General features: G+C 35.4%; 1 protein-coding gene across 4 annotated transcripts in view; it reads left to right on the top strand.

The window, feature by feature from the left end:
- LOC113067044 (tight junction protein ZO-1-like) overlaps positions 1-17,007 on the top strand; it is a 108,752-nt gene that overhangs the window by 27,465 nt on the left and 64,280 nt on the right. For all 4 annotated transcript variants that reach the window (XM_026239257.1, XM_026239256.1, XM_026239261.1 and 1 more), the window contains 2 exons: positions 2,643-2,684; positions 2,807-2,966. In XM_026239257.1, coding sequence (XP_026095042.1) covers positions 2,643-2,684; positions 2,807-2,966 — 202 coding nt within the window. The remainder of the gene's footprint in view (positions 1-2,642; positions 2,685-2,806; positions 2,967-17,007) is intronic.

Raw genomic sequence — 17,007 nt, 5'->3', positions numbered from 1 at the left:
TAGGAAGCTGTTCCTCGCTGTCCTAACAGGCAGTTACTTCACAGGCAGCATTTGTACATGAAGGTACCTCCTCAAACTAATTTCAGACAGACTTCTGAGACAGCATAACAGTTTAATGATCTACAACAAAACAGAGAGAGTGTAATTACTACGCTAATTTCTCACAAGAAAGGAAATCAAAATGTTAATTAAGCATACATTTTTACCACTTGCAACTTTCATATGCTTTTTTTTAGATTATCTGTCATATAAACAGGCAGCAAAGGGTGCCTTCAAAAATGTATTAGATCTATACATGATTTAACACGATCTTTGGATTCGGATATGCATTGTTGCCTTCCCTAACTCTGTATTTTTTTTTACATTTTATTTGTTGGCATTTGGACGCAGCCAATGTCAGCATCTTAAATGCTAAGCACAAACTATTCTCGATTGTGGCCTGAAACTTGAATGTGTTGCATTCTTAGCATTGCTCTGCAAGTTGGATGTTAGCATGATTTGTTTTCGTCTACATCCAGTTTTCTCTTTCATTATGGAGAAAGAGTGTGAAAAAAAAAATCTTGTTGCGTTAGTTAGCTATATCTAGCTAATTGAATAATAACATTTTAATGTGACATTTTGAAGGTAACTCTGTCGCCCCCTTGAGTATTGGAGTCAAGGTTTAGCAAGTTAGCATGAGGCAGTGATAAAGGCAAAAGTTTTTTTTTTTTTTTTTTACATGAACTGTTAGTGTATACATTATGTACAACTGTACAGCATTGTAAAGTATAATCTATTTGATAGCATGCATGAACTGGTGCTCATCACATGTGCACTGGGATTTCTCTATAGAAGTTATTAGTGCTAAAATTGGCTCTGTACACATTTAAACTATGTTGTGTGTATCTTGTTTCTCACAAGGGCTTGTCACATCGTTGGTGCATCTTTAGAAGATTGGTCTAGTTGTTGTTTGTTTTCCGACTGAGAAAAAGAAATACTAATACTATGCTGTGACAAAATGTGATTTTTTTTTACTATGCATACATGTAAAAAATAATATACTTGAGTTATAGCAACTAATGGTAGACGCTGTTTCACGTCACAACTCGGGATAGTTGCTAGTGTAGTTCTGTGAATGTTTTTCTGGTGCTATAAGCCAATTAGCATTGTCAAAAATGTAATTTCCTTGTGACTCAAAAAGCCATGGTTTACATACAGTATTTCCAAATCACATCCAAATCCAAATAACATCTAAATCACATATATTAGATGAATTGGAATGCTAACAGATAGCTTTGCGCACTTGCTTATAGTATATTACTGGTCTGGTGTGGTATTCACTTGGTTTCCTCAGGCCAACATCAACCTCGTTGTTACACTTATGTCTTTGTCTTCTCTTTAGTCTTCCATTATCTGCCGCTCTCATTTAATGATGTAAATTATAGTCCAGCAATAGCGTTTTGGATGCTTCTTCAATTCCTTTTTCCGTTTATGGTACTCTTCAAAACCAGAAGCTAGCAACAGCCCAGGAGGCTTTCTCAATCTACCAGTTAATATGGAAATGAGGTCTCCTATTCATTGGTGCCCCAGTCAGCGCGTTGAAACAGAAGATTAGCCATAATGAATTTCATTTTGCAGGGGTTTCCAACAAATCCTCTTCGCAAACATGGTGTGAATGGTTATGGTACAAGGCATTCAAATTCGAATTTCTTCTACTGTACAAGGACTGTCTTAAATTGTACCAATGCTACTGTAAACCATGTGCTTCAGGGGTATTATATAACCTCTCCTCAACCCCTGCAAGGTCAGGTTTCTCCTTTTTTTCGCAAAGAGGCATTTGAAGGTGCACAGAGTATTATATAAACATTTTGGAATTTTTATTTATTTTTATTTTACTGTATATAGATAAAAAAAAAATATATTAAATCCATGTCTGCCCTTTTTTTATTAACTAGATACCAATATTATCTGTATTCAGTTTACATTATTTAAAATAATAATGTAAGGTTAGTTGGATTGGTTTTACATGCTGGTGTTGGTTACTGGGGCATGATTATGGAATATTATCTGAGCTTGGCCTTTACATTTTTTGTGTGATTTAATGTGGGTGATTTGTGTCTATTATCGATGGACGGCTGTGGATATGTGCCATAATATAATTGTTCTCAATCAATGTCCCATTTTCCTTTGAAATATGTTGCATTAGGTCAAAAGAGCTGCCAACCTCATTTCATGTTGATTTTAAATGAAACTGATTTGTTGAGTAAAGCAGTTGTTTTAATTTGTTAATTTTATATATTAAATAAATGTTCGTTTTTTATATTAAATGCACTATAGCTTCCAGATTTCCCTTCGTTTTGTTTAAAAAAGCATTTTCCTTCAGAGCCCAGTTTGCAAAATAAGTCCCTGTAGCTATTTACTTATTTTTACTATAATATTTATGTTACTGTATTTTAATGTTATTATCCAGCAAAGAGCTGTCTCATCTAAACTAAATAAAATATTAAAAACATGGTCCTATAATGAAAGTCAATGACAAACAAGCTGAAATTAGTTGAAATTTAGTGCGAACTATTCCTTATAAATGTGTTTTCATTGTTTTTTAGCCATTTTCATCATGTATTTCAAAGTATTTCTCTCTTTCTCTTGTGCTTCAATCTCAGGGTCTTCCCCAAACACGACATGGACAAATACGGGCCTGCAGTGTAAGCATTTTAAACCCCTTTCACTCCATTTCACTAACCAAACTCCATTAGTTTTGCTCATCTTTTTAATGGAGATTAAATGTATGCCACATTTTAACACACTCTGTCTGTCACTTTCTTAGTTACTATCCCAAGATCCACGATTTCATTGCCACCCCAGAAAATATCTCTCTGCTGGATGAATCTGAGGGATCGGTGCACGGCAAACCATCCCTGCGCAGAATCAAGGGCCGAATCCACCGCAGCAAGAGCCTGGACAGCATCAACCTGCTGGACTCCAATGTGAGTTAAAGACTGCATCCACTTCAGTAATGCTTCCGCGTGTGCTGAGGTGGGATGGGGAGTGTGCATGGCATGTTTGTGAGTGTGCAAGTGTGTATTCAAATGAGATTGCGGCCATAGATGTTGTGTATCAGCATCAGTGAGCGAGTATGCATGTATTTGAAAAGCCATTCCATCACTGCGTCTGTGCACGTGACTGTTTGTTTGTGAAACTGCACATGTACCAGTATGTCTGGATGGCTGCTCTTGGGAAATTCTGCAAGAGTGAACATGACAAGTGAACATGATAAGTCCAGTTATTCACAATTATTGCATACATTAGACAGCTGGAGTCAATTCATAAGTGTTTGTAAAAGTAAATCAGGAGTCAATGGATATACCATACGAGGACATCATTTAAAGGGACAGTTCACTTAAAAATGAAAACTTTCGTCGACTTTGTGTCATTCTGAGTTGTCAAACTTCTCTTTGCATGATGACTTGGAGTTTCATGCTCAAGTTGTATGTATGTAGTAGGTTGTTTTCATTTTGATTTGTTTTAATACATTTTTGGAGCTCAACAGCCCCAGTCCCCATCCACTTCAATTGTATGGAAAACAAGTTGTGCGTTTGTGTTCAATGAAAGAAAAGAAAATTTAGTACTACACGAGGGTGATTAAATGGTGATAGAATTTGCATTTTTGGGTAGTGAACTATCCCTTGCATGCAAATTAAAATAACATTTCCCATCATGAATGTTCCATGAGTCTGTCATGTTCACCCTGCTCAGACTGTCTGAATGCCTTATAGATACTTCATGGGCTCATACTTAATGCAACACCTTACTAAATCTGATTCCTGCACTGGGATACCCTGGAGTGGGTTTCCGTTTGCATATAAAACACCTGGGATTTGAAGTACATCAGGATGTCTCACAAATTGCTTCGCCTCTTCAGAGGAAATGCATTCTAACATGATTATCATTCTAATGAGCTTTAAATGGGACTTCCATGAGTGAATTCCACTTGTTTGAGTCTTTTGCACTTTACTATTATGGATGAAATTGTCATTCTGGTTGAACAGGGTTTTTCTCAAGGGAAAATCTCAGTTGTCAGATGTTTTTTCCAGTTCATTATAAAAATGCTTCCTGTGGATTCTTGTTGAATAGGTTTGTATTTAAAACATCTTAGCCTCTCAGAGTTACATAATGTTACCATGCAATGCCGCAATCAGATTGTACATCATGCATTCACTGATGACTTCATGTTATTTTTTAATTATTCCACAGTGCTTTTTTGAGGTGAATTTAGACTAGAGCATCATTAATCATTTCTGACTCATGTATAGTGTATCATCTTCTTGGCTAAAAGTGATTCCTAAAAGTGCATAAACATCTGCTTTAGTCACTTTAGTCGCTACTTTTGCAAATTATATATATATATATATATATATATATATATATATATATATATATATATATATATATATATATATATATATATATATATATATATATATATATATATATATATATATATACATATATGAAGAGTATGGTTCCAAAATTCCTAAATTAGTTTTCTCCAAAATCAGTATTGTATCTGGTCGATATTGAAAAGTCAATTTTTAATTATATTTGCAGAGTTATTAGGTCACGTTTTCTCCCTTTTTTTCCTAGCCGCGACAAATGCTTGTCTTCCTTTTTTGCAGAATGCGATATTTCCACTCAACCAATCACAGCGTATCATTCCACTCACTGTAAACCATAACCGCCAATCACAAGTGCACCATTCCACGCAATCTAGACAGAAATGACTTGCTTTGAATACATCCGGCATCCTAGTTTTCCTCATCTTTGTGATCAGCAAACAAGGGCTGCACGATAAATCGCATGTGATTGTCATCCGCTTCTCGTCAGTAAAGCCGGTTGTGTGATTAATAGTACCGGTTAATCTCCATCGCATGCTTTCATATGGAAATTAGTCAGATGCATTTAATAAACAGAGCCGTAGATCATTTGCAAGCTACGCTATATCACATTCATTAGATGAATCTCATTCGATTATGAACACGAAATTGCACTTTTAGATGTTGAATATAAGGGAAATGTCATTTTGGAATTTCTGTGGTCTAATGTGATGTTGTTCATGTTCTATTTCATAATGAAATTTTCTTTTATTGCTAGAAATTAATTTATAACATTAACAAGATGCCCCGTTGAATAAAGGTTGGAAGAGACAGTGTCTGTATATAAGATTAGTATTGACCAAGTTCAGAGTCATACAGTATGTGAAACAACTTACTATGTTGTGTATGTTCAGCAGTTTCGATATGAAAAATAACTTTCATTTTGATTCAATGGATTTATTGCATTTTGGAGGAAAAAAAAAATATTTATAATAAATCTTTGAAAATCAAAACCTGGATTTGATTTTTTTATTATTATTTTTTTTTTATGTTATAATAACCTAAATATGCTATGTGAAAGTATGAAACAGAAAATAGTGGTTTTCATCTTGCCAATTTCTTGGTAAAACACATTTTTACTGAAATTAATCAAAATGGATTTACTGCGGTTTGAAACCAAACTCTTCATATGACACTTTAAAACTATGAAAATTAATTTTCATTAATTAAAATGAAATTTTTCATAATTTTTTTTTTGTATGAAAAAAAATATATATAATAATAATATAATAATAATTTAAAGGTAAAAATAATAAAACAAAAAAAAAAAAAATAACCAAAGCACAGCAACACAGAAGTCTCTGTAGTGACTGACAGGCTAAAGGCGGCCGGGTTAGTTTAGTGACAAGTGACTGAACAAATGTGCTTTTCAACAACACTTCCTCCACAAAGGCTTTAGTGAAGTGAGTTTGAACTGGTTCATTAAACCCCTTTAATGCTCTGTCTGTGCTTAAAATATCTGGCCTCTCCAGAACATCTCAGTGAAATAAGGGGTATCACCGCCCAGGTCCCTGCTCTTTAATACTGTACATATTTCTCTTCTAAAAGAACACTCATGCACACACACACACACACACACACACACACACGTACTCAGGCTGGTGGAAAGTTGCTGACTGGGCTTTGAATGCCAACCGCAGCGGATGAGAGTAACGTTCGGCACACAGTGAGAGATGATGACGCAGCAACGCTTGAGTGAAGACCTCTCTACTGCTGCCACTCTCTCTACTGAAAGACAGAGCAGAGAATAACACCCACCGCACAGAGCAGGTTAAATCTCACTGCCAGAATGCTAAGATGTTGAGTTCAGTTGCTACGTGTTAGTTTGCTAAGGTGTCCTAGCTATTTGTTAGAGCTTTGCTTGGTGGTTTCTAAAAATGAGTTCATGAGTGGTTGTTTAGTGGCCCAAGTGTTACACTTAATTGATTTTAAAAGCACATCATTAGTAATTATTCAAGTTGATCACATGGTGCGAGGTGAGTTATGCATGACTCTCAATAATAATACTATTATAATGATAAGTTATAATAATGGTGGTTACCTTAGCAAGCACCGCTAATGTGACTATTAGCATGCAATAAAAGCATAAGTCGGATAGAATGTGTTTATGAAATAGCTCACATAATTTAGTCTTGGAAATGTTCAGTAAGAAATGGTTGAGGTTTTAAAATATCTTAATTTTGATCACAGATTTTAAAAAGCTTCTTAAGCCAGCCTAAGATGGTTTGATGGTGTTAGCTGGTTTTAGCTGGTCTTAGCTCGCAGCTTGTGTCAGCAATTTTCAGCTAGTCAGGCTAGGAGACAGGTTGAATGCCCAAATGAATACCAGGTTGGAAGACCAGCTAAAACCACTTAAGACCAGCAAACAATATAGGTTGGTTTAAGCATTTCTTTTTTTCTGCAGCGTAGACAAATCTATGGGGCCCCTAAAGGGCAAAGTAATAATAAAAAAATTAACATTGAAAAAAAATTATAATTTAGTGCTTTTGTATTGTCTTGCACTGTTGTCTTGTGTTCACTCAGAAAACTTTTGTGTTCCCCTAAGAAACTTGATAACACTCAAGAAACTGCGTTTATTTGCAATACTTGGTGTTCACCTGAGAAACATTTGCCTTCCCTTGAGAATCATTGAGTTCAGTGGAGAAACTTTCCTCGAGAATCTTTGCGAAATCTTTTGCGTACCCATGTGAAATGTTCCTTCTTGACGCAAAATGTTTGCGTTCCCCTGAGAAACTGCATTCGCTCGCAAAACTTTTGTAACGGAAATATTAAATACTATATTTAAGTTTCTTGGCGGAATGCAATACTTTTATGATAGAATATGAAAGAGATCCCTTTGAAACTCAAAAGGAGACATATGAGATATTGTAGAAAAAGTCTCCATTTACAGTCTGTTTAATTTCATCTCCCTCTAGGCAGAAAAATTGTATTATTATACTTGTAACTTCTTTTATTGTTATTATTATATCTTTAAACAGGATGAGGAGAAAATGCAAGGCAGGACTTGATCTTGTCAGTTCATGATTGATTGAATGGTAAAAATAAAATACATAAATATTGTGCTGAATAAGCTGCATATGAAGCATTTGTGACACTGATGCTTTGATTTAGATTTTTGTTTGAAGTCATGGCGTTTGGCATAGCACCCACTACTGCTGTCATTTGCATTGGCGAATGCCAGACTCTCTCTCATGGAGAGCATGAATCAGTTGTTAGTGGAGAGGTTGAAGAAAAGCACACAACAGAGAGAGAGAGGGCAAAGGATAAATGCAGTGCTGTGAAATGCATCACATATCTCTGGTCAAGCGATACTCTCTCTTCCAGTTGTTCCTTCTGTCCATCTTTTCATCTCACGAATGGTCTCCTTCCTCTCCTTTTTGCCGATACCAGCTCCCCACCTCTTATCTCCATTCAGTCACTCCATTCACTTTTTTTTTCAATTCACCTTAAAAGCCAATACTAAAGGCACAGGAGCAGAAATTATTACAGAACGTAAATTGATATCACTACCATTTTGCTGTGCTCCAATAACCCCTCCGAGGCTTTCCACACTTTTTTTTTTTTTTTGCATAATTGTAAAACAGGTTAGCCATTCTTCCAATGGATATTCATTCATTCTCCTGCATTTCTGTGAACAAGAGGGTTACATCTTTATAAAATGCGTTACTTCACAAAAAAAAAGAGAGAAAGAAAGGTTTATTTTTATTTATTTATTTTTTTAAGAATGTCCTTGTTAATGTTTTTCATTTGATGAATGTCAGTGGGCACTGCGGCTGCAAAAATGCTATCAGCCATGTTTTAATGTGTCTAATAATGAGTACTTAATGACAACAGACTATTACTGTTTAGCTTCATAATACCTAGAATATAGTGCACAAGTTGCATGAAATACTTTTATGGAGCTTTTCGTGTCATTTTGTAGTATTTAAATCAAAACCATTTAAATCAATGGTCAAGATATAAGGTATAAATATTAATTATTTATAAAAGAAGTAATTAGAGTCTCATTACTATTAGAATTTTTGAGTTTTTTTTAGCATTTTTAATTAACTTATTTATTCATTCATTTATTTTGTGCTATATTATGTATTGATGGTGTATTCAGGTTTTTTTTTTACTTGTTTTCGACTCTTTAATTCTTTATTTATTAAAAAAATTATTGAGGTTTTTTAAGTATTTAAATTAAAAAATTAAAATTTAAATGTAAGTATTTGACCGTTTTTCTCAATTATTCAGATAACAGAAAAAGCAAAACAAAAAAAGCTAGCTGGTCTTTCTAAGTCTTACAAAAATCAAATATGACACCAATAATTATATTGCTTAATTTTTTTTTTTATACCTTTACTACCTTTAAATTATTTGCCCGCATCGCTAACCTAATGCTCACAAGAACTGCTGTGAAACTGAGAACACTTTCCCACTTCACACTTTATCTTATTCACTTACGTGCTTATCTGTTGTCAGTATTCTAATCCGGCCTTTTATAACTATAAAATATACAGCAACACACATTTAGGCTGTGGAATATGATCAGGAGCGCTCGTTGTCCTCGCCAAAACTGAGGTTTGGTCAGTGAGAGATAAGATGGAGAGTTTATTTTTGTCATGGGACCATTCAATAAAACAGGTGCTGTTTGTGTTCCTTATGTGCACATGAGTAAAAATGTCTAACAATTCAAATCATTATACTAGGCCTGTATGTTTCCACCCTGTATTTCCAGCTTCTAAATCGATATTAGCAAATATAGATGAAAACACAATATATGAAAATATTCATACTGTAAACATATTTAGATTTTCGTTGAAACTGAGTCCCCAGGTTTTGTGTCAACCCTGTTACCATCAAAATTTGTGCTTTTTAAAGTTATTAACTGTGTCATAAATCGAAAATTACATCATCATCGAGAGGTAAATCTTAGGAAATGTTACGGTGTCCTTTTTTAATCACTTCAGTTAGTCAAACCATGATAAAATGTCAAACCTGTTGCTTTGTTTTTATGTAGATATTTATTTTATCTAATAAACACAATATTTAGTTCCATTACATTGTAAAAAAAAATGTAATCTAAAATTAAATCGTAAAACTGTCAACCCTGTTACCTTCCTAAAAAGAGTTCTATCTAATATAAAATTCATAAAATGTGTACATTTAAATTAAGTTGTGTCATTTCAGGCTGAATTCATTTTTGTTTGTTGAGACATTATTATATCCTTAGGAAAGTAACAGAGTTGACACTTAACATTTAAACACATTTTCTGACAGACTGTGCAAATTTTTCGACAAAGTTTTACAAAGTGTCCTCTTTTTTTAATTACTTTTTCAAATTTGAAGGTCGTCAAACATCCACCCTGTTATTTTTATTTAGTATAGCAAAAATGTGATAAAAAAGGTGATATTTGAAGAAACATCAGCATTAAATTATCTTTCCAATAAAAACCTTGTATTTGTGTCATTGTGAACAAACTAATTTCTGTAATCTCAGATGAAACTGTATCACTGTCGACCCCGTTACTTTTCTCAGAAGATAATTATATCCTTCCGTATATTAAAATGCATAACCATTTTATATTGAGCTGTGTCTGATTCTGAAGCTGAATTCCTTTTAATTTATGTTGAGACATAATTATGTGCTCTGAAAGTAACAGTGTTGACCAGACAGAATACAATGCTACAAAAGTTTACTTTAAAAATCTAAATTTCAATACGGAAATGACATCCACTTTATTGATTTAACCCATCGCTAATATTTCTATGCTAGCAAATTTGTGTGTGTGGTTTTAATAAGTGTGTAAATATCAGACGTGGTGACCCTGAACGTGCTTGAACATGCGTTACAGAGCTTATATCTGTGCAGAAATGGTATGTTAGGGAATATTTGTAATGAGCGCATATAGGCATCCCTACTGTGAAAACCCATTTACAGAAGTGTGCAGTGTGTGTCTGTGTGTTGTGTATAGGTGTGTTCAGTGATGTGGGGTGAAAAGACTGTAATATGCCAAAACAACATCATAATTTCAAGAAGAAAACATTTCAAGGACAAGTGGCAGTGTCCTTTTCTATCACTTTTTTTTTAATTGTTCAGTAGGAGACAATCCAAGAATCTCAGCCCTGTTACCTTGATTTTATACAGCAAACATCTCATAGTTAAAAGTGGTTATTTGTAGAAATAACAGCATTAAACGTTAGTTGTCAACCCTGTTACCATTCTAAGAACACATTATCATAGCATAATGTGTGAATTTAAATTGAGCTGTGGCATCTCAGGCTAAATTCATTTTAATTTATACTTATTATTATTTCCTCAGAAAAGTAACAGGGTTGATAGTAAATACATTATCTGAACGACTGTATAAAATTAACAAAATAACCATTTCAATTTATCACATTGTGGATGCCCGTATGTTCAATGTAAGTGAATTCTTGTGTATCTGGTGGTGTGGCAGTGGTGTGTGTGTATGTGTATGTATGTGTATTTATCCAGCTGTCAGGTCACAGTCTGAAAGTCAGGAGGTCCATGTGACCACGTGTGCCCCTTCAAGCCCTGTCAAACCTCAACATATGGAGCAGCATTATAGGAATTAAGTCTGCAGATATTACGCAAACTTCTAGTAACAGACTGCACATGTTATTGCAGTTATGAAATGTTATGTTTGCCGCGAGGATATTGTTTTTAATGACCTGTGGTTGCTCTGCTTAATAAAACAGCACCTATAAGAACATAAGGGAACTACCTGATTTAATATATCTATGAAAAATTACTATGACACCAGTTAAAGGTCATTACCAAAATGGCTCAAAAATGAAAATCTAGTACTGGGAAAAGCTCCTTTTTGGCATCAGTGGACCTAGAGGTTTACTGGTGACTGAATTCCTTGTTTTTTATTCCAAGATATAGCCTGCAGTCTGACAGCTCTTTAATAGGATCTTGCTGACTCAACTGTCAGTATATATTTATGTCATCGTCAATTAACACAGGCCCATGTTTACATGAGATATTAAAATTATGTAACATTATAACTGCAACTGTGGTAGAAGCAACTCCTAAATAGTTGAAGTTTTCATGGTTTATGTAGAGATTGGTCCTTTGTGGACAATTTGTTTATTGCGTCTGTCACGTGACAAAGAAAAAAAGGTCCTGGAATCATTTGTGTTTTGTTCCTGGTTTGCATTATAATGAATTTCTATCAAATTTACAGTTTTTATTCCCTATTATATAATTTATTGTCAAAGATTAACTCCATACAAATGAAAAAATTACTTAAACAAAGGTCATTGCATTTGCTAAACTAGATAAAAGAAGAAATTCAGTCAAATTATCCTTGCATTAAATGGTCAGTTCTTTACATTTATGTCTCATACAGTACTTCCAGGTTTCAATTTTTATTTTTCATTGAACCAGTTTAAAATGATTCACTGAATCTTTTGCATTATTGTTCCCGTGCTGGATCTTATATCATTTTTGTAGAAAATGTGTTGTTTTGTTACTGCCAATTTAGTCTACCATTACGTCTGAATGATTCACGAACGATATGTGAGTTGATTCACCTGAAAAGAATCGGCTCAAATAAACGATTCATTCAAAAATGATGGGGGAAGATACAGTTAAGTGAAAGTGAGTTAATGCATCATCAAAAAGTTAATCAATCATGAAAAAAATGGCTTAAAGTTTTCAGGATTTCAGTTTTTTCAGGGTTATTATTGTTTCCTGGAACTAAAACATTTTTGTTCCTTAAAATAAATGCTAACTGAAATAAAACACTTTCATTTAGTTTAATTTTAAGTACTAAAATAACTAAAGTCATAATAGAAAAATAAATTATAAACAATAAAAATAATCTAAAACTCATTAAAAATTTATGGTACAAAAGATTTTTTTTTAAATGGCAAAAAAAAATCGAAAACTTTAAAATTAAAGTGAAAACTGAAACATAAATTAAACTGAAATAACACAGGTTGTTATGAATGACTGCCTTTGCCAGTTTCCCACATGCTTTCTGGTGAAATAAGGGCTCAGCTGTAAATGCCAGATGATCAGGTATCCGTGCTGGATTTATGACTAAAGGATTCTGGAATCCAAGTTCAGTTCAAGGAAGAAGATCAGCTGGGTTTCAATCATCGAAACGTCTCTGTGGCTCAGGTGTGAACGGTGTACCAACACATCCTAGACTGGACCACAAAAAAATAAAAATAAAATCAAGCTGGTGTGTTTTTTTCACGACAGTGTGCACACAAGAAACTAAATCAGTCTAAAATCTCAGATGACTCATGCTGTTGATCTATTATTGATCAGCAGTCAGAACGGAGCGCAATCAGATTAGATTCAAATGCAAATAAATCTTGGACTTTTTAACTTCTCAGGTACATCGCTCAGAGTCCCTGTCTAGCGGATAAGGTCACTGTAGTGATCTTCTAATAGCAGTTGGATCTGATGAGTAGATTTTGCTGAAGGTTTAGCTAAACATCTACTACCGACCCCACCAGCCCGTGTTGTTGTTCATTTGCTCTGATGGAAGGGATTCTGCTTCCTCAGCTGAGTGGTATTAAGCCCCTGGAGATCTTAGACAAAAAAGCTTAAACTGAGCGATGCTTCACTGGTTTATCTTTGTGTGGATGTTCACCTCTAATTTCACTGGACCTCATTCGTGAAACACAAGCAAAAATCCATTTTTACCAAATCAACACATTCAGTTCAGTCTGACAAGATGATATACAAACACAGACACAGTTAAGTGACACTTAAGTTATTTTTAAATCATTTCATTTTAATATTTTAAGTACAATTAAATGTGCATGTGATTTCTGCAATTTTATACACATCAGAATACAGTAAGCTCTAGATATTGCCAGTGGTCTTTTTAAAACCTATATTAGGAAACAGCCCCTAACAAGAGTTCTGGCATGAACATGAGATTTGCAATTGCAATCGCCTGTGTGTGTGTGTGCTTTTCCAAAAATCTGATCATCTCTTTGTTCATCTGATGTTGTGTCCTTCCATCCTTTAATGTGGTCTGTGTGTAGGTGTCAGTGCGGTCGGCGTGTGTCGGGATGGGCTTGTTTATGCAGCGTTTCATGTGTGATCTGCATGGAGCTCCCACTGAGCCGCCATATGCTCCTGAGACCAGAGCGTCTCCTCTTCCGGACAAACCTGTGGGTCACAGCCAAAATGCCTGCACACTCCAAAACGCATTCACGCTCACGTCGAATTAGATTTGAGATATTTATTTATTTCTCCTTTTTTTGATCCTGCTGAGAAAGTTCGTCTTTTTAAAGGACATAGCATTTGGCTCAAGGTAAAACGATATTTTTTTTCTTCACAATACACTTATTGCAAGCGTATTTTTATTCATCTTTTAAGTGTTTTCTATTTCAAAGATAGCCAAGCGTGACCCATTTAGATGTCAAATTACAAAAATATACAATTTAAACCCAAATGCATTGAATGACCTCTCTGTCTGCACCCTCTGAAGCTCATTTCTGGGTTTGTGGAGTGAGGTCATCACAGCCGGGCTCCTGTAGAGGGCAGAGTTTTCCCTTTCAAACACACAAGAGAGATGTGACCTCCCTGAAGGATGCTGGCTTACAGAATAACATTAGTCTCACCTTCCTAAAGCATGTTACATAACAGTGCTTGTTCTTTCATTGTTTATTGTTTATGATGTTGCCTCTTATCACAGAGTCAGGCCGAAAATATATTCTTTTACAGTTCTCTATACTGTAATGCATGCTATGTCGATATGCATTGAAATATAAATACCATTTTATTCTTATGAAAACACCCTAGAAGTTTGGAAGAACACATATAAACCATATATTGTCGCATTCATGTGTTTATTTTCTTTTAAAGTGTTTTAATATTTTTGATTCAGCTACACCGAGCTGGATGCCTTTGCCCGTATTAGGGATTTCCTTGAACAACATGAGGTCTATTACTTTTGTGAGGCATATTTGGAGTTCCCTAAAACTTCTGTTTTAAGTGGTTGTGAGCGTGTTGATTGCTGAAAAGGCATGTTCGTCCTTTACTGTCACGCTGATAGATGTTCATATCAAGGACATTCATGGCCATATAGGAAAACATCATTCACGTTTATGGGACTGAAGAAAACAACTTAAAGTGATTGTGGACTTGTGCCTGTAATTGCTTCCTGTCGATTAAATCTCACTCATTCATTTTCCAACCTGAAATTCCAGATGATTTATGGAATAAGGTGCTTTTTTCTAGTTATATACACTTGATTACATAATTTGTGAGTAAGGACATGACAAGAGGCTTTTTCTTGGATTGGGACATGTCCAGGAAGAGACATATTAATGCACCTGTCACTTTGTGAAGAATGACTCACTCTGTTTAACGCTGCCCTCTGGTGACTTATGTAACCCTCTTAGACACACACACACACACACACACACAAACAGAAACTACTTGGCTTCCCATCTCTGCCTTCTCTTCACTTCATCTGGACGGAGACTGGAACATCTAGACCTTCTCTTAAACGTGAACATTCCATGAAGAACATGTGGGAATTCTGTGGAATTGACTGGCGATCATGCGAGATTGTCCTTGTAAATTAACGGTAATATGCTGGCAGCAGGGTTTCCAGCTGTGTTCCATAATTTTGGGAAATTCTGTGGAATTGACTGGCGATGCGGAGGAGATTTATTACATTTTTATGCATAACAATGTGGTAGATTAGTTCCCAGCTGATTTCTCTTCCCTCACCTCATATATATATATATACTTGGATATACTGTAAAGTAAGCAAGAATGCATAGTACGCTTTGAGAACATGGAGTGTGACTTCAGACAGGAAGTTACATTACAAAACCTTTCCGTCAAATCTTTCTGTAGTGTGTTTCAAATCGATACAGGTCAACCTTCAACATTCATGTCTTTGGATTTCCATGCAGGCCTCCTCAAAGTCAGAGTACGTTTGCTCTCCTCTCAGTCTTTCAGAGAGCATAAACCCCCAATCGCTGTTCGGCGGTTTTGGAGTCTATATGTGGATTTAGATGGATAGGAAGGCAGAAAAAAGTGGATATTGAAGCATAAATTCATCTTCTCAGACACAAGCACATGTCTGCTTTAAAAGACTGATGCATCATTGAAAATCATGACATCATATGATGTCACCATGCTTGTCATTGACTGTTACTCCACAAGACCAATGCATCTTCTTCAGCCTGTAGAATGTATTTCCTGTAGATTGTGGGTGTAACGAGTTGATGGAAAGAAGATCCCTATAGAATCAGGGCTAAAAATAATAATAAGGACTAAATCATTCCCCTTTAAGCTATTGACAGGCTAGTAAGCACAAAATAAGTCTTCTCCAGATCAATTGCTTAATTGCTTTACCGTATAAGAGCTGATAGGACAAAATTCTGTCTAGTAAGACCTGCTTGTCCAATACTGGTGAAAACACAAATCGAAAAGGGGCAAATATTGAGTGCAAAAACTTCATTAGTTACCCTCTGCTTTGACTAGACATTTCTTTTAGATTAGATTTTTCTGTTTTGAAACATTAAAAAGCGCCACAAGTGGGCTCTAATAGTGGGCTTTTAAGGCATAATAAGTGTGAATACCGCCTTCCAATGTGTGAAAGATCAGTACAGATGGAAGGCAGCATTGCATGTAGAAGATGGCGTCAAGTCAAAGAAATGCTGTGGGATTATGTGGGATGTATTTCTGTGTTTATAGCATCATTAGCTTAGCAACATGCTAACATCAGACTCTAGTGAAATTATGCTGAACAGCTGTAATTGCGGCTGCAGTTTAATGTCTAAATGTTCCATAGTCACTATTCAGGGTCTGTTTCATTTAAGATGCTGCCTTATTAGAAATGTACCTGTATAATAGACAACAAGGAGGTTTAAGGTTTTGGAACGGACTCTGATTTCAGCTCATGCTGCCTTTAGGTGCACATGGTAAGGCTGGGTTTTAAAAAACCTGGATTTCTTTTCCCAAATGCTCCTCTTGAGACTTTTGCTTACTAGACTGTTGTGTGTTTCTGTTCGGTGATTCAGAGCAGCTCAGTGCCGCTCGCTCTGTAATAGACTTGAGAAGCGCCCAGCAAATGTGACTCACTTTCCATCATGTTATCGACTCATTTAGTGCCTCTTAAATGCGGTCTTTTCATTTTCGTTAACATATTGAAGGATGTTTTGCTGTTGTGGTTGTACTGTATGCATATATACACATATTTGCACTTGATATTGTACAATATCCTTCTCTGATTGTGAAATGAATCCCAGAACTGTATGGTAAAGACTTTTAGCTTTCACAAAGCCCTTTAATAAAAAGCCAAAGGCATCGAATTAAAACAGAATAAATGCTGTCTATGATGCAACCCTGCAGGAAAGCTTGTGACAGTCACTTTGTTCTTTATTGCTTTCAAGCTTCACTTTTCTCCGCAGCATCGCAGGACTTCTGTGCTCTTGTTGGTCAGCGGGGATAGAGGCTCATTAGTGGCCTTCATAAGAGTTGATACAGGCCGTCAGAGATTTGTAAGGGTCACAGCTGCCCTCTTATGCTGAATGTGGCTACATTAAGGGTAGATTTAGCGGCCTATAGGAGCCGCTCAGGATGGCAGTTTAGGTAATA

This window comes from Carassius auratus, chromosome 50 (genome assembly GCF_003368295.1).
Source record: "Carassius auratus strain Wakin chromosome 50, ASM336829v1, whole genome shotgun sequence".
NCBI lineage: Eukaryota > Metazoa > Chordata > Actinopteri > Cypriniformes > Cyprinidae > Carassius > Carassius auratus.
The sequence above is the reverse complement of the archived record's forward strand: the minus strand, read 5'-3'. Positions and strand labels throughout refer to the sequence as shown.